The sequence below is a fragment of the Cervus elaphus genome, chromosome 15, assembly GCF_910594005.1.
Source record: "Cervus elaphus chromosome 15, mCerEla1.1, whole genome shotgun sequence".
Lineage (NCBI taxonomy): Eukaryota > Metazoa > Chordata > Mammalia > Artiodactyla > Cervidae > Cervus > Cervus elaphus.
This window is the reverse complement of record NC_057829.1, coordinates 4,238,637-4,266,618: the sequence shown is the minus strand read 5'-3', so window position 1 is coordinate 4,266,618 and position 27,982 is coordinate 4,238,637. Positions and strand designations below refer to the sequence as shown.

The 27,982-nt window shown below is 37.0% G+C and overlaps 1 protein-coding gene across 12 annotated transcripts in view; it reads left to right on the top strand.

The window, feature by feature from the left end:
• Window positions 1–27,982, top strand: part of RYR2 (ryanodine receptor 2) — a 794,016-nt gene that overhangs the window by 565,830 nt on the left and 200,204 nt on the right. For all 12 annotated transcript variants that reach the window (XM_043925904.1, XM_043925902.1, XM_043925903.1 and 9 more), the window contains exons 49-56: window positions 8,147–8,316; window positions 9,529–9,749; window positions 11,017–11,107; window positions 14,897–15,037; window positions 17,316–17,479; window positions 19,708–19,786; window positions 26,377–26,466; window positions 27,229–27,366. In XM_043925904.1, the coding sequence (XP_043781839.1) occupies window positions 8,147–8,316; window positions 9,529–9,749; window positions 11,017–11,107; window positions 14,897–15,037; window positions 17,316–17,479; window positions 19,708–19,786; window positions 26,377–26,466; window positions 27,229–27,366 (1,094 nt within the window). The remainder of the gene's footprint in view (window positions 1–8,146; window positions 8,317–9,528; window positions 9,750–11,016; window positions 11,108–14,896; window positions 15,038–17,315; window positions 17,480–19,707; window positions 19,787–26,376; window positions 26,467–27,228; window positions 27,367–27,982) is intronic.

The following is a 27,982-nucleotide window of genomic DNA, read 5'->3' as shown; positions in this document are numbered from 1 at the left end:
TCATATCTCCAGGTGGCAGAAAAGTTGTGATAACTGAATACTCATTCTAATTTTAAGGAAAGCTGGACCTTAAAAATTGTCCCCTAGCTTTTTGTCTTCCCCACTTTCAGTTCAGTCACTCAGCTGTGTCCAACTCTTTGAGCCCCCATGGACTGCAGCATGCCAGTCTTCCTTGTCCATCACCAAATCCTGGAGTTTCTAAAACTCATGTCCATTGATTTGGTGCTGCCATCCAACCATCTCATCCTCTGTCGTCCCCTTCTCCTCCTGCCTTCAATCTTTCCCAGCATCAGGGTCTTTTCAAATGAGTCAGTTCTTTGCATCAGGTGGCCAAAGTATTGGAATTTCAGCTTCAGCATCGGTCCTTCCAATGAATAGTTAGGACTGATTTCCTTTAGGATGGACTGGTTGGATCTCCTTGCAGTCCAAGGGACTCTCAAGAGTCTTCTCCAACACCACAGTTCAAACGCATCAATTCTTCAGCGCTCAGCTTTCTTTATAGTCCAGCTCTCACATCCATACATGACTACTGGAAAAACCAAAGCTTTGACTTGACAGACCTTTGTTGGCAAAGTGATGTCTCTGCTTTTTAATATGCTATCCAGGTTGGTCATAACTTTTCTCCCAAGGAGTAAGCGTCTTTTAATTTCATGGCTGCAGTCACCATCTGCAGTGATTTTAGAGCCCCCTAAAATAAAGTCTCTCACTGTTTCCATTGTTTCCCTTTCTATTTGCCATGGAGTGGTAGGACCAGATGCCATGATCTTAGCTTTCTAAATGTTGACTGACCAACTTTTTCATTCTCCTTTTTCACTTTCATGAAGAGGCTCTTTAGTTCTTCTTCACTTTCTGCCATAAGGGTGATGTCATCTGCATAGCTGAGGTTATTGATATTTCTCCTGGCAATTGATTCCAGCTTATGCTTCATCCAGCCCAGCATTTCTCATGATGTACTCTGCATATAAGTTAAATAAGCAGGGTGACAATATGCAGCCTTGACATACTCCTTTCGATTTGGAACCAGTCTGTGGTTCCATGTTCAGTTCTAACTGTTGCTTCCTGACCTGCATACAATTCCTCAGGAGGCAGGTCAGGTGATCTGGTATTTCCACATCTTGAAGGATTCTCTGGGGTTGCTTGTGATCCACATGACCAATTGTGTGATCCACACAATTGTGATCCACACAACCAGTTGACTGTTGGCATAGTGAATAAAGCAGAAGTAGATGTTTTTCTGGAACTCTCTTGCTTTTTTGATCCAACGGATGTTGGCAGTTTGATCTCTGATTCCTCTGCCTTTTCTAAATCCAGTTTGAACGTTTGGAAGTTCACATTTCACATACTGTTGAAGCCTGGCTTGGAGAATTTTGAGCATTACTTTACTTGCATGTGAGAAGAGTGCAATTGTGCGATAGTTTGAGCATTCTTTGGCATTGCCTTTCTTTGGGATTGGAATGAAAACTGACCTTTTCCAGTCCTGCGGCCACTGCTGAGTTTTCCAAACTTGCTGGCATATTGAGTGCAGCAATTTCACAGCATCATCTTTTACGATTTGAAGTAGCTCAACTGGAATTCCATCACCTCCACTAGCTTTGTTTGTAGTGATGCTTCCTAAGGTCCACTTGACTTCACATTCTAGGATGTCTGAGTCCAGGTGAGTGATCACACCATCATGGTTATCCGGGTCATGAAGATCTTTTTTGTATAGTTCTTCTGTGTATTCTTTCCACTTCTTAATCTTCTGCTTCTCTTAGGTCCATACTATTTCTGTCCTTTATTGTGCCCATCTTTGCATGAAATGTTCCCTTGGTATCTCTAGTTTTCTTGAAGAGATCTCTAGTCTTTTCCATTCTATTGTTTTTCCTCTATTTCTTTGCACTGATCACTGAGGAAAACTTTCTTATAGCTCCTTGCTCATCTTTGGAACTCTGCATTCCAATGGGCATATCTTTCCTTTTCTCCTTTGCCTTTTGCTTCTCTTCTTTTCACAGCTATTTGTAAGTCCTCCTCAAACATTTTGCCTTTTTGCATTACTTCTTCTTGGAGATGGTCTTGATCCCTGCCTTCTCTACAGTCTCACAAACCACCATCCATAGTTCTTTAGGCACTCTCTATCAGATCTAATCCCTTGAATGTATTTGTCACTTCCACTTTATAATTGTAAGGGATTTGATTTAGGTCGTACCTGAATGTTCTAGTGGTTTTCCCTTTTCTTCAATTTAATTCTGAATTTGGCAATAAGGAGTTCATGATCTGAGCCACAGTCAGCTCCTGGTCTTGTTTTTGCTGACTGTATAGAGCTTCTCCATCTTTGGCTGCAAAGAATATAATCAATCTGATATCATTATTGACCATCTGGTGATGTCCATGTGTAGAGTCTTCTCTTGCATTGTTGGAAGAGGGTGTTTGCTATGACCAGTGCATTCTCTTGGCGAAATGCTATTAACCTTTGCCCTGCTTCATTCTGTACTCCAAGGCTAAATTTGCATGTTACTCCAGGTATTTCTTGACTTTTGCATTCTAGTCCCCTATAATGAAAAGGACATCTTTTTGGGGTGTTAGTTTTAAAAGGTCTTGTAGGTCTTCATAGAACCATTCAATTTCAGCTTCTTCAGCATTATTGGTCAGGGCATAGACTTAGATTACTGTGATACTGAATGGTTTGCCTTGGAAACGAACAGAGATCATTCTGTCGTTTTTGAGATTGCATCCAAGTACTGCATTTTGGACTCTTTTGTTGACTATGATGGCTGCTCCATTTTTTCTAAGGGATCCTTGCCCACAGTGGTAGATATAATGGTCATCTGAGTTAAATTCACCATTCCATTCCATTTTAGTTCACTGATTCCTAAAATGTTGATGTTCACTTTTGCCATCTCCTGTTTGATCACTTCCAATTTGCCTTGATTCATGGACCTAATATTCTAGGTTCCTATGCAATAGTGCTATTTACAGCAATGGACTTTACTTCCATCACCAGTCACATCCACACTGGGTGTTGTTTTTGTTTTGGCGCCATCTCTTCACTCCTTCTGGATTTATTTCTCCACTGATCTCCAGTAGCATTTTGGGCGCCTATTGACCTGGTGAGTTCATCTTTCAGTGTCCTATCTTTTTGCCTTTTCATGCTGTTCATGGGATTCTCAAGAAAAGAATACTGAAGTGGTTTGCCATTCGCTTCTCCAGTGGACCACATTTTGTCAGAACTCTCCACCATGACCTGCCTGTTTTGGGTGGCCCTACACTGCATTGCTCATTCCCCACTTTAGGCAGTTTCTTTTTCTGGTGTGTAAAGAGACTGTTCTCATTTACCTCTTTTACTTCACTTCTAACTCATGTTCATTTACCTATTTAAAATATTTTGTCTTTCCCCTACATTTTGAGCCACAAAATTGATACTCTTAGGATAAGAGTGACACACAGACTAGGAAATAAATAAATGCTAGATTTTACCTTTAAAATTAGTAATAACGTGGAACTAAGAACAAGGATTATATGAGTGTTCAGACATCTCTTTCAGAATTGCTCCAAAAGTTGCAATAGACCTCCTTTTTGTCCAACTATCTATCTTTTGTTATTGTTGTTATTCGGTCACTAACTTGTGTCCAACTCTGCGACCCCATGAACTGCAATGTGCCAGTTTCTTCTTTCTTTACTAACTTTTTAGATTTTTCTAGTTAGTTTCTTTCTTGTTCCACCTAGTTGTGTTATAATAAAGTTATGATTTTTTTTGGTCATAAATATGAGCTATAAAAATGTTCAAGCTACCACACAGTTGCATTCATTTCACATGCTAGCACGATTATGGTCAAAATCCTTCAAGCAAGGCTTCAACAGTATATGAATTGAGGACTTTCATATGTTCAAACAGGATTTAGAAAAGGTAGAGGAACCAGAGATCAAATTGCCAACATATGTTGGATCATAAAAAAAGCAAGGTCATTCCAGAAAAGCATCTACTTCTGCTTCATTGACTACGCTAAAGCCTTTGACTGTGTGGATCACAACAAATTGTGGAAAACACTTAAAGAGATGGAAATACCAGACAACCTTACCTGCCTCTTGTGAATCCTATATGCAGGTCAAGAAGCAACAGTTAGAACCGGACATGGAACAACAGACTGGTTCCAAATTGGTAAAGGAGTATGTCAAGGCTGTATTTTGTCACCCTGCTTATTTAACTTATATGCAGAGTACATCATGTAAAATGCCGGGCCAGATGAATCATAAGCTGGAATCAAGATTTCCGGGAGAAGTATCAATAACCTCAGATATGCAGATGACACCATCCTTATGGCAGAAAGTGAAGAGGAACTAAAAAGCCTTTTGATGAAAGTGAAAAAGTTGGCTTAAAACTCAACATTAAAAAAATTAAGATCATGGCATCCAATCCCATCACTTCATGGCAAATAAATGGACAAAAAAAATGGAAACAGTGACAGATGTTATTCTCTTTGGCTCCAAAATCACTGAGGATGGTGACTGCAGCCATGAAAATAAAAGACACCTCTTGGAAGAAAAGCTGTGACCACCCTAGACAGGATATTGAAATGCAGAGACATCACTTTGCCTCTGCCGATAGAGGTCTGTAGAGTCAAAGCTGTGGTTTTTCCAGTAGTCATGTATGGATGTAGAAGTTGGGCCATTAAAGAAGGCTGAGCACCAAAGAAGTGATGCTTTTGAACTGTGGTGTTGGAGAAGACTCTTGAGAGTCCCTTGGGCCACAAGAATATCATACCAGTCAGTCCTAAAGGAAATCAATCCTGAATATTCGTTGGAAGGACTGATGCTGAAGCTCCAATACTTTGGCCACCTGATGCAAAGAGCCGACTCATTGGAAAGGACTCTGATGCTGGGAAAGACTGAAGGCAGGAGGAGAAGGGGATGACAGAGGATGAGATGGTGGGTTTGTGTAATTGATTTGATGGACATGAGTTTGAGCCAACTCCCGGAGATAGTGAAGGACAGGGAAGCCTGGGATGCTGGAGTCCATTGGAGTAACAGAGTCAGACACGACTGAGCGACTGAATAACGACAATGAAGTATATTGCTTAACTTGGAATTAAAGAATTTTATGTGTGGGCTGTCATAATCGCAGTGAAAGTTAGTTTTTAAAATGCCATCTACTGGTCATTGTTAAATTATTGCGTTTTTTATTTAACCTCTGTTGAGAATGTTGCGCTTCCCTGGTGGGTCAGTGGTAAAGAATCAGCTTGCCAGTGCAGGAGACGTAGATTCAATTCCTGGTCCAGGGAGATCCTTTGGAGAAGGAGATGGCAACCCACTCTGGTATTCTTGCCTGGGAAATCCCATGGACAGAGGAGCTTGGAGGGCTACAGTCTATGGGGTCATAAAGAGTTTGGCATGACTTAGCGACCAAATGACAACAAATGGAGAACATAGAAACTTTTATGTCTTTGTTTTGCTGTGTTACACCTTAAATCAACCCTAAAACTCAAACCATCAATATTCTTATGTTTCAATGGGAAATCAGTTGGTTCTTTAAGCATCACCAGTTATCAGTGATAGTTTCTGTTTTGTATTTAGTATATAAAGCTAAAGCCTTTTTCATACATTGTTTCCCTGAGTCTGAGGTTTTTTAAATTTTTATCTTATATAGAGTATAGTTGCTTTACTATGTTGTTAGTTTCAAGGGTACAGAAAATTGATTCAGTTATATACACACATATATTTATATATTCTTTTAGGGTTCTTTCTCCATTTAGGTTATTACAGAGCATTGAGTAGAGTTCCCTGTGCTTTATAGTAGGTTCTTATTGATTATCTATTTTATATATGAGTTGTTTTTGTTTAGTGACTAAGTCATGCCTGATTCTTTGTGACCCCTATGGACTGTAGCCTGCCAGGCGCCTCTATCCAAGAGATTCTCCAGGCAAGAATACTGGAACGGGTTACCGTTTCCTTCTCCAAGGGATCTTCCCTACCCAATGATCTAACTCACATCTCCTGCATAGCAGGCAGATTCTTTATCACTGAACCATCAGGGAAGCCAATATATACTGTGTATATATTGATCCCAACCTCATAATTTATCTCTCCCTTCCCCCACCTTTCCCCTTTGGTAATGCTAAGTTTGTTTACTAAGTCCTGTAAGTTGGTTTCTGTTCTGTAAATAAGTTAGTTTGTATCATTTTTTAGATTCCGCATGTAAGTGACATTTGTCTTTGACTTACTTTACTTAGTATGGTAATCTCCAGGTCCATCCATGTTGCTCCAATGCATTATTTCATTCTTTTTATGGCTAATATTCCATTGTTCATATGTACTACATCTTCTTTATCCTTTCATCTGTCAGTGGACACAGGTTGCTTCCATGCCCTGGCTATTATAAATAGTGCTGCTCCAAACACTGAGATGTGTTAAATTTTTGAATTATGGTTTTGTCCAGTTACATGCCCAGGAGTGGGATTTCTGGATCATATGGTAGTTCTATTTTTAGTTATTTAAGAAACCTTTACACTGTTCTCTGTAGTGGGTAGACCACCATACATTCCTACCAGTAATGTAGGAGGGTTCCCTTTTCTCCACACCCTCTCCAGCATTTATTGTTTGTAGATTTTTTGATGGACCAGTTTTCACCAGTCTTAAAAATTTTTATTATACTTACCCTAGCCCAAAATGATAATGAAAGGAGGAGGAGTTTAGAAAACGTAAGGGTCAGGTATCTAATCTCAAAAATAGATGTTCTTTTCCTGCAGCCCTTGGATGGAGCAGATTTCCACAGGCTGTCTGAGCCAGTAATTTCAGGTGACGGATGATGAAGGCAGCACAGAGTAAAGCCAGTGCAGCTGACATTTCTTACTCCAGTTCAGTGTCATTAGAGCTGGCTGGTTCAATGCAGGGATTAAATTACCTGGATCGGATTTTAAGTGCAGTTTTGCTTAGTTTAAATCTAAGTTTGCCGATGACTAGATACACAACCCTGGACAAGTTAGCTAACTTTTCTGAAAGCTGATTTTTATCTTGTGTTGAATGAAGATAATAATGCCCCCTTCATACTGCTCTTGTGGACATTTTATGAGGTTGTATCTGGAACACTCCTAACAGTACCTGACAACAGCACAGATGTCAAGAGTTATTATTATTGTATTAATAATTATAGGAAGGAAGATATTAGTTATATTATTTGGTATAAGGAATGGAAATAATTTGGCATTGGTCTTCAATCCAATCTTCCTTTAAAACACCTTTTGTTCATTTTTATGTTCAGATTCAGTCATTGAGTATGAATGAAAACAAAAATGTTGTGACTTTGTTATTTCAGGCTATTATGGGTATGGTTATGTATCATCTTTCTCAGGGGCCTGCTTTTTTTCAACATTTGCATGTGTTAAAAATTCTGTGATATAATTTGTGGACTCTTACAGTGTATTTCAGAAACAATTTGGCATAATTATCCCATGGTCAAACAGAAAACAAGTTTTTTCTCCAGTATTTTAAATTGGCGTGTAATTCCCTAATTTTTCATTTCAGTGATCCCATCTATGAATCTATGGAGTTATACTAAGGAATTCACTCCACTATATCGGCATCAAGTGTTGACTGTAGATAGAGAAAATAATATAGCTCTCAAATATGTTTTACATGTTATTAAATGCTATTCTGATTAATGAAACATATTTCATTTGAAAGTCAAACTGGTTCATAGAGTTTTGTTCATTATTTTATAATTCTTTAAGCCATATATATGTAAATGATGTAAACATACCATGACTATCACATAGAGTACATGATTCTTACTAATGTTTTAAAGACCTGCTCTTGTTTTGAAAAGACTGCAAACCTTGCTTTACATATTAGCTTTTAGGATATTTACCCCTAGTTTTATAATTGGATTATGGATGTCATTTTGTTTCCTTCTCAGAATCTGGCATAATACTCTGTCCTAATCACATGCACAATTAACAAATGGATGCTAAAATAGCGTTTAAATGACCTTGGATTTACAGTGCACTGCCATATTTTCTCAGCTGATTCCCAGCCCTTACTTGAATGTATTAGAAGAACAGAAAAGCATTCAACTGATAACTTTATTTAAAACGTGAGCGGCTGGAAAGTAGCCATTTGTAACCAGTCTTCATGGATGGCGTGGCCATTAACAACAGTATCACCTTCTCTCTTTTAGATGGGAATGTGGTGGAGCCTGACATGTCTGCAGGGTTTTGTCCAGATCACAAGGCAGCCATGGTTTTGTTCCTTGACAGGGTCTATGGAATTGAGGTTCAGGATTTCCTCCTCCATCTTCTTGAGGTTGGCTTTCTGCCAGATCTCCGGGCTGCTGCCTCCTTAGACACGGTAATGATTTGAACAAATGCATTCTGCAACTTTTAACTCTTCAGTCTCTGCCACCTGAAATTCTTTCACAGATATATTCATTCATTCATTCATTGTCCCCACATGTTTATCGAATGCCAATTTTTTAGGGTAGCAGAGAGTAAACAGAAAATAAGATAGACTATATCCTCAAGGAATTTACTGAATAGTGGAGAAAATGGACAACCCAAAGAGTACAGTAAGAATTCTGATCAGTGCAATGGAAGACAGTAAGAAGTTTGTATAACCCTAATTAGGGAGGTCACAGTGGTTCCTGTTCAACTTCTAAGTCGACATAAATAATTGTGTGTCTCAGTAAAAGCAACTAAAGTATTAAAAAGATCTAGTGAACATTGTTGAGTCTTTCAACTACAGTATCATCCTGTTGTATTCATTTTTTAATGTACATATAAATTAAAATCTGTCTTGTGAGATCAGCAGCCCATGTCAAGAAACTGCCACCATCAGTGTAAATGTTCTACTATTTGAAACATTTTAAAAATAAGCTGGAATGCTAAATGTTATTCTAGTAGTTGTAATAATACCTTGTTTTATTCTCAATTATATGTCTTGTTGTTATCAGATCTTGAGTTGGCAGTAGCTCCCTCATGAAAACCGTGAGAGGAGAATCATAAAAATGAAACTGAATTCTTTTTTCTTTTTTTGGTTGTGTTCATGTGAATTTCTGAACCTATGTATTATAGATGATAGCATGGTAAGACAATCAACCTTTGACTGTTGATTCTGATCGACATGAGCATAAATACGATGAGTATATATATATGACATGAGTATAAAGTGTTTGAAATTTACTGTGAGAATAAACTCCTTTCTTTTGCCTCTGCTAGTAAAGGGAGAGTCTCCCATTCTTTGATATCATTAGCATCTTCATCTTTCATCCATCCTACCCTTCACATTTTATTATAGAACATGAACTTCTGTGACTTTTTGACGAGATAACTATTATTTCATTCATTTTTATCTATTGATGAGCAATTAAAAATCTGTTGTTTTTAGTGGTTAAAAAAAAAAAGCATATGAACCACAGTTAAAGCTATAACAGAGGAATCCATTTCCATATTGCATACTTTTGTCAATTTCTGGATAGTGAAATAACATGTCAACATGTATGTCCCTTTGAAGGTTGCCTCCTGACCAATGCAGATGATGGTCTCCTCTCCAATTCCCTTCCAGGCTGCTTTGAGTGCCACAGACATGGCCCTGGCCCTCAATCGGTACCTCTGCACAGCTGTGCTCCCCTTGTTGACAAGGTGCGCTCCTCTTTTTGCGGGCACCGAGCACCATGCTTCTCTCATTGACTCGTTGCTTCACACTGTGTACCGGCTTTCGAAGGGCTGCTCACTCACCAAAGCTCAACGGGATTCCATAGAAGTGTGTTTACTCTCTATCTGTGGGTAAGTGGACAATGAAATCTATTTCATGTTTCTTTAAATAAGAGCCTTTACTCCGTGGTCCTTGACAATTTGTTATGAATGTTAACAACAATTTCTGGACCAGAAAATTAATTCGTGTTAGTCATTGTTGTGCACCGAGTTATGAGTCTTACCGGAGCACTCTTGCTCCTGATCAAATTCAGGAGTGTTCCTCCAAGACTCTATAGGTATCTGGCCATTGAATACGGTGTTGGACTGATGATGCTGTTCTGGATGTTGGCAGGTAAAGGTGTTGTGTGGGGAATCCCTGGCTGTGTTAGTGTAGGATTAACCTTTCAACTGTGTGTAATGGTTTTAACTCCTCTTCTGGAAGAGAAAAGAAAAAAAAAGAGACTTATTAAAGGTAAAAAAGAAATACATCTAGTAATATAGTAAAAACAGTAAAGTATGGCCTATGTTTGACAATGATGGAAATCAAGTGTCTTACTAGGAAAACCAGAAACATGTATCTTCTTCTGAAGTTCTGACAAGTGCAAGTGACAATTTCTCAGACCCCTATCTAGGTTAATGGTTTCTTCCTAATGGACAGGAGCTCTTGGAGGGGAAAGCTTGCCGTCTGTCCAGAACATTGGTGAAGGAAGGGTTTTCACTCACAGTGGAATGAGTGTATGGGTGTAGGCACCAGATGGGACTGAGAGAGGTTAGAGATTAGTTCATAATCTTAGTTTCCCGACCCTACAGTTCTGTGAAATGGAATCAAAACCTGTCTCACTGATTTTTCAAAATATTAAATGAGGTGAAGCACTCGGGATTACCAGAATAATATATGGTCACAGGGTGTTAGTTTGCTTTCCCTTCCTCCTCTGGCAAAATTTCTTAGTCTTTCTCTTCCTCTTACTCCTGTTCTCCCTCCTCTTTCTGCTTCTGATCTAGTCACTGAGCCCCTTCCCACCCATTGAAAAGAGAGAATAGCATTTACTAAATTAATAGGAACAGTGGGCTCTGTGGCTTTGACTGGTGAGAAGAGAAGGGGCTGAAGAGGAACATCTCCTATAGCAAATGAAGGTTGATCTTCAGATCAGGGAGCTAGAGATGAGTTTGAAATATAACCTTTTATGAAATTATGTACCTCTCAGTTAATCTTTGAATTAGGAACACCTAAAATTAACATCATCTGAAGAGAAGTGTAGGTATAGGTTCTTGGGGTGTATAATCTGGTTTAATGAATTATCTACTTAGTTTAAACATTATTAGATATTCATTATTAAAATTAGCTTTGTTCCACCAGCCAATTGAGACCTTCTATGATGCAACACTTACTCAGACGATTAGTATTTGATGTCCCATTATTAAATGAACACGCAAAGATGCCTCTTAAGGTAAGTACAGGAAAGGTTTGTAGTTATTTGATTACTGGGTACTCTGACTTTGTTTCCTATTACAATATGTACATTTCTTAAATTCATCATGTTTAATATTGAATGCTGGAAATTTTCTTCCAGTTATTGAAATGGACATATAAGTTGTATTTGTGTGTACATCAACCTAAATAAACAAGTAATGAAAGGCCAGAGAAATCCTAAGATTGGTTTACTGTATGTCAGTGGAAATAGAAATCAGTGGAAAGAAAACAGGCCACAAGAAAAAGATGAGTCAATATATTCTTAAGCCAATATATTCTTATATACTATGGAAAACATGGTAATAGGCCTGGCCTAAAGTATTAACAACCTCAAGGCATTAAGAATAGACTTTAAAAACAACATTTGCTAAGTCTGTTAATCAAATGACAGTTTCCAAATATCATCTCATAAGGTTCAAAATAATCCTTATGTATATGCAGTTACGGTTTACCATAGAGTATAGAAAATTGCCTGACATATTTGCTTCCCAGCTTTATTATTCTGCACAGGAAATGATCAAATCTCATTCTGTCTTATTGACTTCGAATATTTTCTTGTTGTTGAATATCCCAATCCACACTGAGGATTAAGATGTTAGGGGTATACTAATAAATGATCTAGTGGCATGGTCTGTGCATGGAGGTCATTGTCCTGTAATGGACTTTTTATAGGTGACCACTCTGCTCTGCCACCTGGTAAGCATTATATTTTTTTCTCATGGCCACACAGTAATAGTGCTATACAAAGAGGTTTGAGATAAAAATGAACTGCTGTTTTTTTGAGCTGCCATTACACTAATTTGTATTTAATAACAAAAACAATATTTCTCTATGAAAATTAATTTTGGTTTAATAAACCTAGGGAAATTAATGAATTCCATAAATTCTGTCCTTGCTGAAAATCCCATTTTTACCTGGGATAGTGCTTGTCACGTAGAATTTTCTTGATACAAATGAGCTAGAAGATACCTGAAAAAAGATACAGGATCACTTTATGTGATAAAACTCTTTTGCATTATAGATAGTTCTATGTTAGTCCAAGCAAATTAGATCTCAGTATTTCATCATTTGAGATTCCTAAATTGTGTGTTTGTGTGTTTTATAACTGAGAAGGATACTAAGTGAGAAAAAAATATGTCTACAGTAAGATATGTAGTTAGTTTTAATAAGAGTAACTCTTATCAGTTTATTTTCCTTGTTAGATAAAGGTAAGAGTCCAAAACGTATAGTTACTTTATAAAGATCATTTTATTAATTTGGCAATTAGTTGTGACTATTTCTTTCTTTTTTTTTTTTTTAATTTTTTTATTAGTTGGAGGCTAATTACTTCACAACATTTCAGTGGGTTTTGTCATACATTGATATGAATCAGCCATAGATTTACACTTATTCCCCATCCCGATCCCCCCTCCCACCTCCCTCTTCACCCGACTCCTCTGGGTCTTCCCAGTGCACCAGGCCCGAGCACTTGTCTCATGCATCCCACCTGGGCTGGTGATCTGTTTCACCATAGATAGTATACATGCTGTTCTTTTGAAACATCCCACCCTCACCTTCTCCCACAGAGTTCAAAAGTCTGTTCTGTATTTCTGTGTCTCTTTTTCTGTTTTGCATATAGGGTTATCATTACCATCTTTCTAAATTCCATATATATGTGTTAGTATGCTGTAATGTTCTTTATCTTTCTGGCTTACTTCACTCTGTATAATGGGCTCCAGTTTCATCCATCTCATTAGGACTGATTCAAATGAATTCTTTTTGACAGCTGAGTAATATTCCATGGTGTATATGTACCACAGCTTCCTTATCCATTCATCTGCTGATGGGCATCTAGGTTGCTTCCATGTCCTGGCTATTATAAACAGTGCTGCAATGAACATTGGGGTGCACGTGTCTCTTTCAGATCTGGTTTCCTCAGTGTGTATGCCCAAAAGTGGGATTGCTGGGTCATATGGCAGTTCTATTTCCAGTTTTTTAAGGAATCTCCACACTGTTCTCCATAGCGGCTGTACTAGTTTGCATTCCCACCAACAGTGTAAGAGGGTTCCCTTTTCTCCACACCCTCTCCAGCATTTATTGCTTGTAGTCTTTTGGATAGCAGCCATCCTGACTGGCGTGTAATGGTACCTCATTGTGGTTTTGATTTGCATTTCTCTAATAATGAGTGATGTTGAGCACCTTTTCATGTGTTTGTTAGCCATCTGTATGTCTTCTTTGGAGAAATGTCTGTTTAGTTCTTTGGCCCATTTTTTGATTGGGTCATTTATTTTTCTGGAATTGAGCTTCAGGAGTTGCTTGTATATTTTTGAGATTAATCCTTTGTCTGTTTCTTCATTTGCTATTATTTTCTCCCAATCTGATGGCTGTCTTTTCACCTTACTTATAGTTTCCTTTGTAGTGCAAAAGCTTTTAAGTTTCATTAGATCCCATTTGTTTAGTTTTGCTTTTATTTCCAATATTCTGGGAGGTGGGTCATAGAGGATCTTGCTGTGATTTATGTCAGAGAGTGTTTTGCCTATGTTCTCCTCTAGGAGTTTTATAGTTTCTGGTCTTACATTTAGATCTTTAATCCATTTTGAGTTTATTTTTGTGTATGGTGTTAGAAAGTGTTCTAGTTTCATTCTTTTACAAGTGGTTGACCAGTTTTCCCAGCACCACTTGTTAAAGAGGTTGTCTTTTTTCCATTGTATATCCTTGCCTCCTTTGTCAAAGATAAGGTGTCCATAGGTTCGTGGATTTATCTCTGGGCTTTCTATTCTGTTCCATTGATCTATATTTCTGTCTTTGTGCCAGTACCATACTGTCTTGATGACTGTGGCTTTGTAGTAGAGTCTGAAGTCAGGCAGGTTGATTCCTCCAGTTCCATTCTTCTTTCTCAAGATTACTTTGGCTATTCGAGGTTTTTTGTATTTCCATACAAATTGTGAAATTCTTTGGTCTAGTTCTGTGAAAAATACCGTTGGTAGCTTGATAGGGATTGCATTGAATCTATAGATTGCTTTGGGTAGAATAGCCATTTTGACAATATTGATTCTTCCAATCCATGAACACGGTAAAATCAGGGCAGAAATAAATGCAAAAGAAACTAAAGAGACCATAGCAAAAATCAACAAAGCTAAAAGCTGGTTTTTTGAAAAAATAAACAAAATTGACAAACCATTAGCAAGACTCATTAAGAAGCAAAGAGAGAAGAACCAAATTAACAAAATTAGAAATGAAAATGGAGAGATCACAACAGTTGTGACTATTTCTTAATGTATTAACCACAAATATCTTATCCAAAGAGTTACTAAATAATGGAATCATGAAGTATAGTGATTAAGGATGGGCAGAGAGGAAGCAAACATATCCAGAGGCACTGTCCCCTGAGAATGCACCTTAGGTGCTGTATCCTCTGGGTCACCCTAACGCCAATCACTCTGTTAAATTCATGGATTCCAGGAGATAACAAGTCATAAAATTATAAGTAAATGATAGCAACTAAAGTAGATCTCAGTACACAGATAGCCAATCAACCTCCTAAAGAATTCTTTTCGAGATGATTTGGGAAATTGGGTGTTTGGTCTTTAAATTGTAATCAGTGTTAAATCTTAAAGAGATATGCTATATAAGGTAATAGTATTTTCCAAAAGAATTCATATGGAATTGAGTAGTTTCCTTTCACTTGGCCTTATTACATGGCATTAGAATGCCGTTGGGAGGAAATGGAAAAAAAAACATTGAACTATCTTTAGTTCAGTGCTCTTATAATTGTTTTCCTACCTAGCTGCTGACAAATCATTATGAAAGATGCTGGAAATATTACTGCTTGCCTGGAGGGTGGGGAAACTTCGGAGCTGCCTCAGAAGAAGAACTTCATTTATCAAGAAAGCTGTTCTGGGGCATCTTTGATGCCCTGTCTCAAAAGGTAATTTAATCTTTTGTGGATTTATTTGTATGATAAAATAATTGAAAAACCATAGGTTCTTTATAAGAAAGTGTTCCTAGTAGAATAGTGAAATGCTACCTTTACTTATCAAGACTTGACATAATTTTGTTTTTTTCTCTTTATAACAAATGTTGAGAATGCAGTTTATATTGACTTTTCATAATCATGATGGTTACCTGTTTCTTGTAATTACACACTTTTTTTTTTTTTTGTTGGAGGCTAATTACTTCACAACATTTCAGTGGGTTTTGTCATACATTGATATGAATCAGCCATAGATTTACACGTATTCCCCATCCCGATCCCCCCTCCCACCTCCCTCTCCACCCGATTCCTCTGGGTCTTCCCAGTGCACCAGGTCCGAGCACTTGTCTCATGCATCCCACCTGGGCTGGTGATCTGTTTCACCATAGATAGTATACATGCTGTTCTTTTGAAATATCCCACCCTCACATTCTCCCACAGAGTTCAAAAGTCTGTTCTGTATTTCTGTGTCTCTTTTTCTGTTTTGCATATAGGGTTATCATTACCATCTTTCTAAATTCCATATATATGTGTTAGTATGCTGTAATGTTCTTTATCTTTCTGGCTTCCTTCACTCTGTATAAGGGGCTCCAGTTTCATCCATCTCATTAGAACGGATTCAAATGAATTCTTTTTGACGGCTGAGTAATATTCCATGGTGTATATGTACCACAGCTTCCTTATCCATTCGTCTGCTGATGGGCATCTAGGTTGCTTCCATGTCCTGGCTATTATAAACAGTGCTGCGATGAACATTGGGGTGCACGTGTCTCTTTCAGATCTGGTTTCCTCAGTGAATTACACACTTTTTGACTTGAAAATGGCTAAGCATTTTAGCAGATTATTCACATGGATTGATCTGATATATTTGGTATTTGGTATATATTTGAATATTTGATATATATCTGGTGTGTATATATATACATATATATATGGTATATATATATGGTATATATTTGAATATCTGGCATATTCTGATATATATATATATATCTGGTACATATATATATATCTGGTGTATATATCTGGTATATATATTTGGTATATATTTGAATATCTGGTATATTTTGACTTATTTGGACTCAAACCCTCCCTCATCAGTCACCTCCCCAGTCTTATAAAGCCTGAAGAAATCTTGTCAAATGTAAAAATGTTAAATATTAGAGCTCTTAAAGTTATAATATTCCAGTAGCCTGACTGATTTCCCACACTCTGCTGCTATGGTGATTTAAGTGTCGGCATTCACTCTTGCTTTATGTGCGTGACATCCTCTAATAGTTGCCAAATTTGCAGTGAATGGTTTTGTACACTTTTCAGGAAACTGAAGCATAGTATTTCAGTGAAAATCAGAACATGCTTGCTATGCTTATGCTTAAATCATTCATCAAAATCAGTTTGAATTCCCAGACAGACATTATCAGATGACTGGAATAGTATAACAGAAGTTTGCTACATAATAAAGGAAGTTTATCTGTGATAACATGTGGTAGCTACATCTGAATGCTTTTTCTTATTGAATTGTATTTGGGAAACTGAGAGTCCTTTTAAAACAATATGTAGAATGTATTTTTAGAAGAATTTGCAACTGTAAAAGTTAGCACTTAAAGTGAGATAACTTTAAAATAATTATTATTTTTGATTTTTAAAAAAATATGTAAATACAGTTTAACTATGTAACTAATATACTTTTCCCTGGAAGTTTTGGTTATGCATTTTTGCTGTAAAAGTTCTTTCTCTGTTCAGAATTTTTTTTATACCTTGAAATGCAATGTATAAAATTAAAATTTCTTACTCTTTGGGTGTTATTCTTTAGGTATTTTTCATATATAGTCTTTATAGCATGGCACAGTGATAATCTGTAACTAGCTGTAATAATCTATAACTAATGTAGTCCTCGACTGAAATCATGTTTATGTTGTAAAAGCATGTCGTACACTTTGAATATTCAAGTTCACCTCACTTCACATATTGGAAAACAAACTTTCAGAGAAGCAAAGATTTTATTCTTTTTATGCTACGACTTCAGTGAAAAGCTTCAGTTTCTCTTATGTTTGGTGGGATTTAAGGCCATATTTTCCGTTTTCTAGAAAAAGAATCTTTGGGGGAACTGAGTTAGCTGAAGGTATTTCCGTTTTTCTCCTACAACATCCTGTCAGTTGCAGTGCTCATGTTGACAACTTTTGCTAAGTTGTAATGGGATATTTATTTTTTTTGGTCCTCCATTTCTTCCCAGAAATATGAACAAGAACTTTTCAAACTGGCACTGCCTTGCCTGAGTGCAGTTGCGGGAGCTTTGCCTCCAGACTACATGGAGTCAAATTATGTCAGTATGATGGAAAAACAGTCATCAATGGATTCTGAAGGGAACTTTAATCCACAACCTGTTGATACCTCAAAGTATGGACTCTTTCTATTGCAGCAGATTTTTATTGTAAATGATGTGTGAAGTCTGAAATTGAATAAGGTACTAAAGTGAACTTTCTCTCATCCATGCCCCCTTTGAATTGGTATCCTTTTAATAGGGGTCCCTTTACTTGATGAAATGATAGTAGTAATAATAATGGTTACATGAATAGCAGAAATAGATAAGATGTACCTCCTAAGAGATATACTCTTAATATCACCAGGATTCTCTGTATGTAACCACATGGTTATATCTATAATCATGAGAATCAAGAAGGGATATCAGTTATTTTTTTAGTTGAAGTTCTCCCCTAAATGTTAAATTAGTAATTGCAGTCAACCTCTGTGTAGAGTCTTTGACTGGGATGCTTCCAGCATGCAGTGCAAGGCTATTTCTACGAGCAGTGGGGCATCACTTCATCATCACTACATCTCAGCCAGGCCTGGGGTTAGTAGTCAGTGTTCAGCCTTATAAAGCACAGCATGAGAGTGAAGGGAATGTCAAATGAGAATATCTCTGGAAAATTTAGCGTGCAGTGAGGGTGCAGTGTGACAGTCTCAACTACAGATACAATGTTACTTAACATTATGAAAGTTCTTCCATGGACCTGGTTGCATAAATTGTTCTGCAGATCTTTGGGTATGTTAGGTGTTTGGGGTCTCAGCACTTTTGTTTTTGTTACTATCTTTAAGTAGAATCATGGTTTTCCACTTGCAAAGAGGCTGCTCTTCATGCCACATTGTCTTATCCATTCTGTAGTCACTCAGCAAGATCAGTATTAGCAAGGTAGTCACTTGGTAGTTATCATCCATAGCATCTGAATTCGCTTGGGTGTTCAACTTTCAGGCCTCTTGTGTCCCCCCAGCTGGTTTAGCTTCCATAACCAGATCAAAATTTTGACCCAAGTGGTATGCTGTTAGTTTGATAATGCCTTAAATTTGCATGTTTGGTATTTGATGACAGTCCTGTGAGAAAAGACTCTACCCCCCAGTATTTGGCTTATGTGATTGATTGATCCTTTGTATCTCTTCTAAAGTAAGTAAACCAAAATGTCACATGTTCACATTCCTTCGTGGGTAAGTTTGTGGTTTGCTAACATACAATGTAATCCAGAATTTTCAAATAACATCAGAACTATGTCATGGCTTTGATGTTGATTAATTGAATCCAATTAATGAGTAAATGCTGGGCATGTATATTAATTTACCTCAGTTTACCCCGTTGGGGACCTCTTAACAGATTAGGTTTGCATAGTGATATCAATAGTGTCTACATCTCTGTGATTTTTATGTATTGTTTTTAAAATACATGTGTGTCATAAAGTTCAATTACTAACTAATAACATGCGAGAAAAGAACAGTAAACCTCATTATATCAGGTTTTACTTATAATTCTATTCTCAAAGTTAACTGCATTAATAAGTTATTTTCATCAGTGAATGGAATTATATACATACTTAGTTTTTTGTTAATAGATATATGTGATAGTACCAAGTCTTACATTTACCATCAGACTTGGTCACCAATTGCATGGACTTGATGTCTGTTTGAGAGATTAAATATTTATTTAAACATGAAAGAACTTAAGCAGAAATGTTATCAAAATCATAAAGCATAGATTGATTAAATGCTTTTCCCTATAGTTCATATTAGTAACATTTAGAATTAAATATAGACCATTATTATTTAAAATCATTCACACATCACTGGTTGTATTCAATTAACTTAAAATTAATTTTAGTACGTTTCAAAAATGTAACAGATCACATTTCAGCAGCCTTTTACCCATTTATGGTTGTTGCAGAAGAGATTAAAATCAAAAAAGAATAACTTCAAAGAACCAATGTGAGAGTAAAGTATGTCTGTAAGCTCATTATCTAACTATATCTTTATTCAGATTTTTAAAAATAATTGGTGCAATCTATTGTCCTTTTCTTGCATACGTTTAATTATTTTTCTCATACTATGTAAAATTTTTATTGTGTATAATTTATATTAAGATATAAAGTATGAATAAATATAAGATGAGCAGATAGAATCTTATTTGCTTGACTTTTCTCATACTGTTTCTACCATATGGAAAAGTAATACCTTGTTAAACCAATTTTTTAACAGTTTTGCATTGAATGAAATATAAACAGTCATAAGCTGTGGAATAAATTATGAATGATTCCCTGAAAATCCTATGAAAATCAAGCCTCTTTTCTTTGTTTTTCTCATAGTATTACAATTCCTGAGAAGTTGGAATACTTCATTAACAAATATGCAGAACATGCCCATGACAAGTGGTCAATGGATAAGGTAAAAGTCAGAACCTCACATTCTAAATCATTAATGAACGTGCCTGATGACTGATTCTGCCTCACATGTTTCTGACCATGCCAATTTTCTACTTTTAAGTGAGAGCATTAGGTTAGGAAAGAACATTTAATTATGATTTGCTAATGTAATATTTAGCTCTGCCACTGATATACTTAGGATACACCTATGAATAAAAATATTTGTATTCATAAATAGCACAGTGTTAGAATAAGATGATGAAGGAGTAGTTGGATGTTGAGCACATCTCTCCCATGGATCCATCAGGAATACACCTTCAAACACAGAAGTGCATGCAGAACACCAGCTGAGAGCAGACAGGAGTACCTGACCAGAGGAGAAGAACATACAGAACCACGCAAAACTCGAGATCAAAGCCCTGAGCCTTTGGAGTGGGAGCCCTGACTCCAAGACCCTAGACTACCAGAAAAGTAGCCCTCAGTCAGTTCAGTTCAGTCGCTCAGTCATATCCGATCTTTGGGACCCCATGAATCGCAGCACGCCAGGCCTCCCTGTCCATCACCAACTCCTGGAGTTTACTCAAACTCATGTCTGTTGAGTCGATGATGCCATCCAGCCATCTCATCCTCTGCTGCTGCTGCTAAGTCGTGTCCGACTCTGTGCGACCCCACAGACGGCAGCCTACCGGGCTCTGCCGTCCCTGGGATTCTCCAGGCAAGGACACTGGAGTGGGTTGCTATTTCCTTTTCCGGTGCATGAAAGTGAAAAGTGAAAGTGAAGTCACTCAGTAGTGTCTGACTGTTTGCGACCCCATGGACTCTACGGAGTATCAAATCGTGAGAACTCACACAAATAAAACCACTTGAATAAAAGACCTGGCATCACCCAACCACCAGTAGCACCCTGTGCAGGACGCCTCATCTAAACAACAAACAAAACAAAAACACAAACCCAGCCATCAGCAGACAGGATCACCCCCTCACTCGGCCTTGCCCATCAGCGGAAAAACAAACAAAATATCAGCACCCATCTCACCCTCACACAAACCACTGGACCAACCTTAGCAGGGCAGAAGCAAAAAGGAAGACAGAATTCAACCTTGAAGCCTGGGAAAAGGAGACCTCAAACACAATAAGTTAAAATAATGAAAAGGCAGAGAAATACTACACAAATTAAGGAACAGACCAGAAACACAGAAGTCCAAATAAACAAAGAGGAAATAGGCAAACTGCCTGAAAAAGAATTCAGAGTAATGATAGTAAAAATGATCAAAAACCTTGAAAACAAAATGGAGAAAATGCAGGAATCAATTAACAAAGACCTGGAATAATTAAAAAATAAACATACAGAGACAAACAACACAATTACTGAAATTAAAAATACTTTGTAAGGAATCAGTAGCAGAATATCTGAAGCACAAGAATGAATCAGTGAGCTGGAAGATGAAATGGTGGAAATAACTTCTGAAGAGCAGAATAAAGTAAAAAGAATGAAAAGAACTGAGGACAGTTTCAGAGACTTCTGGGACCGTATCAAATGCACCAATATTTGAATTATAGGGGTCCCAGAAGAAGAAGAGAAAAAGAAATGGTATGAGGAAATTTTTGAAGAGATTATAGTTGAAAATTTCCCTAACATGGAAAAGGAAATAGTCAAATCAAGTCCAAGAGGCACAAAGAGTCCCGTACAGGATAAACACAAGGAGAAACATGCCAAGAGACATACTAATCAAACTAACAAAGACTAAACGGAAAGAAAGAACATTAAAAGCAGCAAGGGAGAAGCAACAAGTAACGTACAAGGGAAACCCCATACTCCTACACCTGATCTTTCAGCAGAAACTCTGCAGGCCAGAAGGGAATGGCAGGATGTATTTAAAGTACTGAAAGGGAAAAATCTACAGCCAAGATTACAGTACCTGGCAAGGATCTCATTCAAAATTGATGGAGGAATAAAAAGCTTTTCAGACAAGCAAAAGTTAAGAGAATTCAGTACCACCAAACCAGCTTTACAACAAATGTTAAAGGGACTCATATAGTCAGGAAACACAAGAGAATTTAAAAGATCTACAAAATCAACCCCAAACAATTAAGAAAATGGCAATAGGAACATGTATATCAATAATTACTTCAAATGTAAATGGACTAAATGTTCCAACCAAAAGACACAGACTGGCTGAATAGATACAAAATCAAGACCCATATATATGCTGTCTACAAGAAACCCACTTCAGACCTAAAGACACATGTGCTGAAAGTGAGAGGATGGAAAAATATATTCCATGAAAATGTGAAGCAAAAGAAAGCTGGAGTATCAATCCTCTTATCAGACAAAATAGACCTTAAAATAAAGAAGGTTATAAGAGATAAGGAAGGACACTACATAATGATCAAGGGATCAATCCAAGAGGAAGACATAACAATTGTAAATATCTATGCACCCAACATAGGAGCACCTCAATACATAAGGCAAATACTAACAGACATACAAGGAGAAATTGATAGTAACACAATAATAGTAGGAGACATTAATACCCCACTCACACCAATGGACGGAGCATCAAAACAGAAAATTAATAAGGAAACACAAGTCTTAAATGATACGTTAGATGAGATGGATCTCATTGATATCTTCAGGACATTCCATCCAAATGCAGAAGAATACACCTTCTTCTCGAGTGCACATAGAACATTTTCCAGGATTAACCACATCTTGGGTCACAAATCAAACCTCAGTAAATTTAAGAAAATTGAAGTTGTATCAAGCATCTTCTCCGACCACGACACTGTGAGACTAGATATCAATTATAAGGAAAAAAAATGTAAGAAACACAAACAACATGTTTCTAAATAACCAACATGTTACTGAAGAAATCAAAAGGGAAATCAAAAAATTTCTAGAAACAAATGACAATGAAAACACAACTCAAAACCTACGGGATTCTGCAAAAGCAGTTCTAAGAGGGAGGTTTATAGCAATACAATCCTACCTCAAGAAACAAGAAAAGCGTTAACTTTAAAAGCTAACTTTACACCTAAAACAACTGGAAAAAGAAGAACAAAAAAGCCCCCAAAATTAGTAGAAGGAAAGAAATCATAAAGATCAGAAATAAATGAAAAAGAAATGAAAGTATACTAAAGATTAATAAAACTAAGAGCTGGTTCTTTGAGAAGAACCAAAGAAGAAGCCTTGTCCAGACTCATCAAGAAAAGAAGAGAGAAGAAATCAAATCAACAAAATTAGAAATGAAAAAGAGGTTGTAACAGACAATGCAGAAATACAAAGGATTTTAAGAGACTATTATGAACAACTATATGGCAATAAAATGGATAACCTGGAAGAAATGGATAGATTCTTAGGAATGGTCAGTCTTCCAGGACTGAACCAGGAATAAATAGAAATTATGAACAACCCAATTATAAGCACTGAAATGGAAGCTGTGATCAAAAATCTCCCAGAAAAACAAAAGCCTGGGACCAGATGGCTTCACAGGAGAATTCTATCTAACATGTAGAGAAGAGCTAATGCTTCTTATTCTAAAACTCTTTCAGAAAATTACAGGGGAAGTAACACTTCCAAACTCATTCTACAAGGCCACAATCACTCTGATACCAAAACCAGACAAAGAAACCACAAAAAAAGAAAACTACAGGCCAATATCACTGATGAACATAGATGCAAAAATCCTCAACAAAATTTTTACAAACAGAATTCAGCAACACATCAAAAAGCTCATACACCATGATCAAGTTGGATTTATTCCAGGGATGCAAGGATTCTTTAATATATGCAAATCAGTCAGTGTGATATACCATATTAACAAATTGAAATATAAAAACCATATGATCTCAATAGACACAGAAAAAAGCCTTTGACAAAATTCAGCACCCATTTATAATGAAAACACCCATTTATGATGAAAAATGGGCGTAGAAGGAACCTACCTCAACATAGTAAAGGCCATATATGATAAGCCTACAGCAAGCATTATTCTCAATGGTGAAAAACTGAAAGCATTCCCTCTAAGATCAGGAACAAGACAAGAGTGTCCACTTTCACCACTATTATAAAACATAGGTCTGGAAGTCCTAGCTACAGCAATCAGAGAAGAAAAATGAAAGAAATCTAGATCAGAAAAGAAGTAAAGCTCTCACTGTTTGCAGATAACATGATACTGTACATAGAAAACCCTAAAGATAGTATCAGAAAATTACTAGAGCTAATCAGTGAATTTAGCAAAGTTGCAAAATCAGTACACAGAAATGACTTGCATATCTATATACTAACAATGAAAAATCAGAAGGAACAATTAAGGAGTCAATCCCATTCACCATTGCAACAAAAAGAATTAAATATCTAGGAATAAACTTATGTAAGGAGACAAAAGAACTGTACACAGAAAATTATAAGACACTAATGAAAGAAATCATAGATGACATAAACAGATGGAGAGATATTCCATGTTCCTGGGTAGGAAGAATAAATACTGTGAAAATGACTGTACTACCAAATGCACTCTACAGATTCAGTGCAATCCCTATTAAATTACCAATGGCATTTTTCATAGAACTAGAACAAAAAATTTCACAATTCATATGGAAACACAGAAGACCCCAATAGCCAAAGCAGTCTTGAGAAAGAAGAATGGAGCTGGAAGAATCAACCTTCCTGACTTCTGATTATACTACAAAGCTACAGTCATCAAGACAATATGGTACTGGCACAAAACCAGAAATATAGACCAATGGAACAAGATAGAAAGTCCAGAAATAGACCCATGCACCTATGGGTACCTTATTTTGGACAAAAGAGGCAAGAATATACAATGGGGCAAAGACCGCCTCTTCAATAAATGGTACTGGGAAAACTGGACAGCTACATGTAAATGAATGAAGTTAGAACACTTCCTAACATCATACACAAAAATAAACTCAGTAAGACAAATTCAGTAAGACATAGTGACTCTGCATCCAGAAATCTTTCAAGAAAACTTTACCTTTTATGTGTAATTTTACATTACAAAAAGATCTTGAAAATTTTTAATCAGAATTTAGTAATTATTTACATCTTCTAGTGTTCAGTTGCATTTCTTATCACTAAGTAGATCTTCAGTTCCCTTAGCAGGGCAAAATGGCATGTTTTATTTGCATTGTCAATAGAAGATGAGCGACTTGAATGAGATAACTAAGTAGTCCCAATGTGTAACATAAGTCCTACATACTTCTATGAGATTTTTCTAGAGGAACTATCATGCACAGTTGTCACATTTCAGTTGAGCCTAGTAAAACTTGAGAGAAGATGGTTAAAATAGGTTTGTCAAAGAAATTAAGTTGAGATGATGCAGGAATCTAGAATGAGGATATGCTGCTTTGCTGAAAGGAAAATCAAACAGCAAAGATTTCAAAAGATGCTTGTGTTATGTGTCAGTTCAGTATTACCCAGTTTCAATCCTTGCCCTGGCCAACCAGTCCCTTCCTTCCTCTAAGAATCCCCATTTTTGTTTTGTTAAGCATGTGACTTCTTCTTTGTTCAGTAATTTAGCCACGTTAGTAGGTAAGTCCGGAGAAGGCAATGGCAACCCCCTCTAGTGTTCTTGCCTGGAAAATCCCATGGGCGGAGGAGCCTGGTAGACCGCAGTCCATGGGGTCGCTAAGAGTCGGACACGACTGAGTGACTTCACTTTCACTTTTCACTTCCATGCATTGGAGAAGGAAATGGCAACCCACTCCAGTGTTCTTGCCTGGAGAATCCCAGGGACGGGGGAGCCTGGTGGGCTGCCGTCTATGGGGTCGCACAGAGTCAGACACAACTGAGGCGACTTAGCAGCAGCAGCAGCAGCAGTAGGTAAGTCAGTAAGATTGAAGTATCTACCCTATTTAAAGACTCTATTAGGTACTAAGCTGTTAGGGGTGGTGATGGAGAGGAAGTTTACAGGAAAGTGGTCCTGAGCTGTTTCAGCCTAATTAGATTCCATAGACATACATGATATGATACAGGGAAACAGTGAAGTGTGCCAAATTATACGGGCAAAAGCATGTGGGACAAATGTGTTGCAAGGTCATTGAACACAGGAGTAGCAAAACAAATAGCATTATTTAGGGAGGCTTCCAAATTAAATAGCTGCTTCAGATTAAAATGAGTGTCTCACATACATGTGTCACAGGTTGAGGTCCTTAGTTAAACCTGATAAGCTAAAATGAATATCACATTGGCTGTGCAGCCTATAGCTTCCTGCTAGGGGAGGGCGATTGACGTAATCACAGATCTTCTAAGGAAGGCTGGATGCTTTTCATCTCTGCAGAAATAAAATGTGTTCCAGGAAATTCTCTGGTGGTCCAGTTGTTACGACTCTCTACTTTCCCTGTAGAGGCTGCAGGGAAACAAACAAACAAAAAATTGGTCTGAGAAACAAACAGACAAAAAATTGTTCCCAGTGATTACTCAGAATAATATTGACTAGGACGAAAATCTTTATATTGACTTATACTGGACAAAAGTTCAAACCTTAATGCTTATCTTGGTTGATTTTAGATATATCAAGTACATACTTAAACACATGCACAACTGCACTCTAAAATTAATGCATGTAAAACAATTTTGATTTTTTTTAGTTGGCAAATGGATGGATTTATGGAGAAATATATTCAGACTCATCTAAAGTTCAACCATTAATGAAGCCATATAAACTGTTATCTGAAAAGGTGACTTTTTTTTTTCAGTTTACATAGTTTTAATTTGGGGGTGGAAGTTTTTGCTATGTGAATTTCTTATTAAAATGTCTTCTTTATGCATACTATTTTTACCTTTTCTCATAGGTCTCCTTTTTACAGTTTTTTGTCTTGTCTTTTTCTTCATAATCCCATTTTCTTTCAGTATTTTACTGGTGATTCTCCTTTCTATGTAATATTTTTCTGCTTTTTAAAAAGTTTTTATTCCTCTTCTATATTTTTAAGAACTTTAGAAAATATTCTTATCAATCTAAAGAGTCTTTTGTTAAGTTATAATGAAGTAATATATATTAATATTTTTATTATTTGTGTTTTCATGTATTTTACTTCTTTGGGGGGAAAGTATCCTGACAAATGAACTGTAAAGGATTTCCTGGCTCTCTGCTTATAGAATAAGTTAGTTCTCTGTTTGTTCAGATTGTAGAAAAGCCGTCAAGCACATGTCGTATAATCTGGAACTTTCTCCTAAGAGTGTTTCTGCTTTCTAGGGAAACTAAAGACAATTAACCTCATGTTATTATAAGCCAGGATCCCTCTTAGCAGCATGAGTCAAACTAGATTTCAGCTCACACTCCGCTCTTCAGAATTTTTACTTTCCTCTTTTATTTTTAAATAAAAAGTGCTAATCAAAAATGTTTAGGTGAAGGTAGAATATTTCAGAAGAAAGCATTAACTATTTTAAACTTTTATTTAGGTTCATCATATGCCATCTTTTTCTCTTTTTTTTCTTACTAGGAAAAAGAAATTTATCGCTGGCCAATCAAAGAATCTTTAAAAACTATGCTGGCTTGGGGATGGAGAATTGAAAGGACACGGGAAGGAGACAGCATGGCCCTTTATAACCGTACCCGTCGTATTTCTCAGACAAGTCAGGTAAATATCACAGTGATGTTTATGTCATTTTAAAATAATTTGAGTATTTCATTTAATTATTGTGTTTTCCACAGCAACTAGTTTGAAAATTCTGAAGACTAATATAAAGTTTAGAAAGTCTACTTTTTTCTTTAAGTAAGCTTAGGCTTTAGAGTTCATCTGTCAGATTGTATTTCTGACTGTATGTAAAGGAGTACCTGATGATAAAGTCTTGAAGGTATATTAATAAATGTGTTCCTTACCTACAATTAGGTTGTTTATAGAGGTTTTGTCTCCTTGCCAATAAGTACTGCAGGTTGGTTCTTAGGGGCTAGTGGAGCGGTCAGACAGTAGTGATCTGGACGTAAAACTTCCATGGATGTACTTGCAAAGGGAAGATATACAACTGGACAGGCAGAGCAGGAGTGAAAGAGCACACTTAGTGGGCCAAGTCAAGAAGTCACTCAGCTCAGCAGAGCGTGGCCGTGGGGCTTCTGTGCTCAAGAGGACACAGTAAGCACAGCCTCCACCTTGGGAACCTTTGTTGTTGTTCAGTTGCTGAGTTGTGTCCGACTCTTTGCAGTCCCACGGACTGCACCATACCAGGCTTCCTTGTCCTTCCCTATATCTCAGAGTT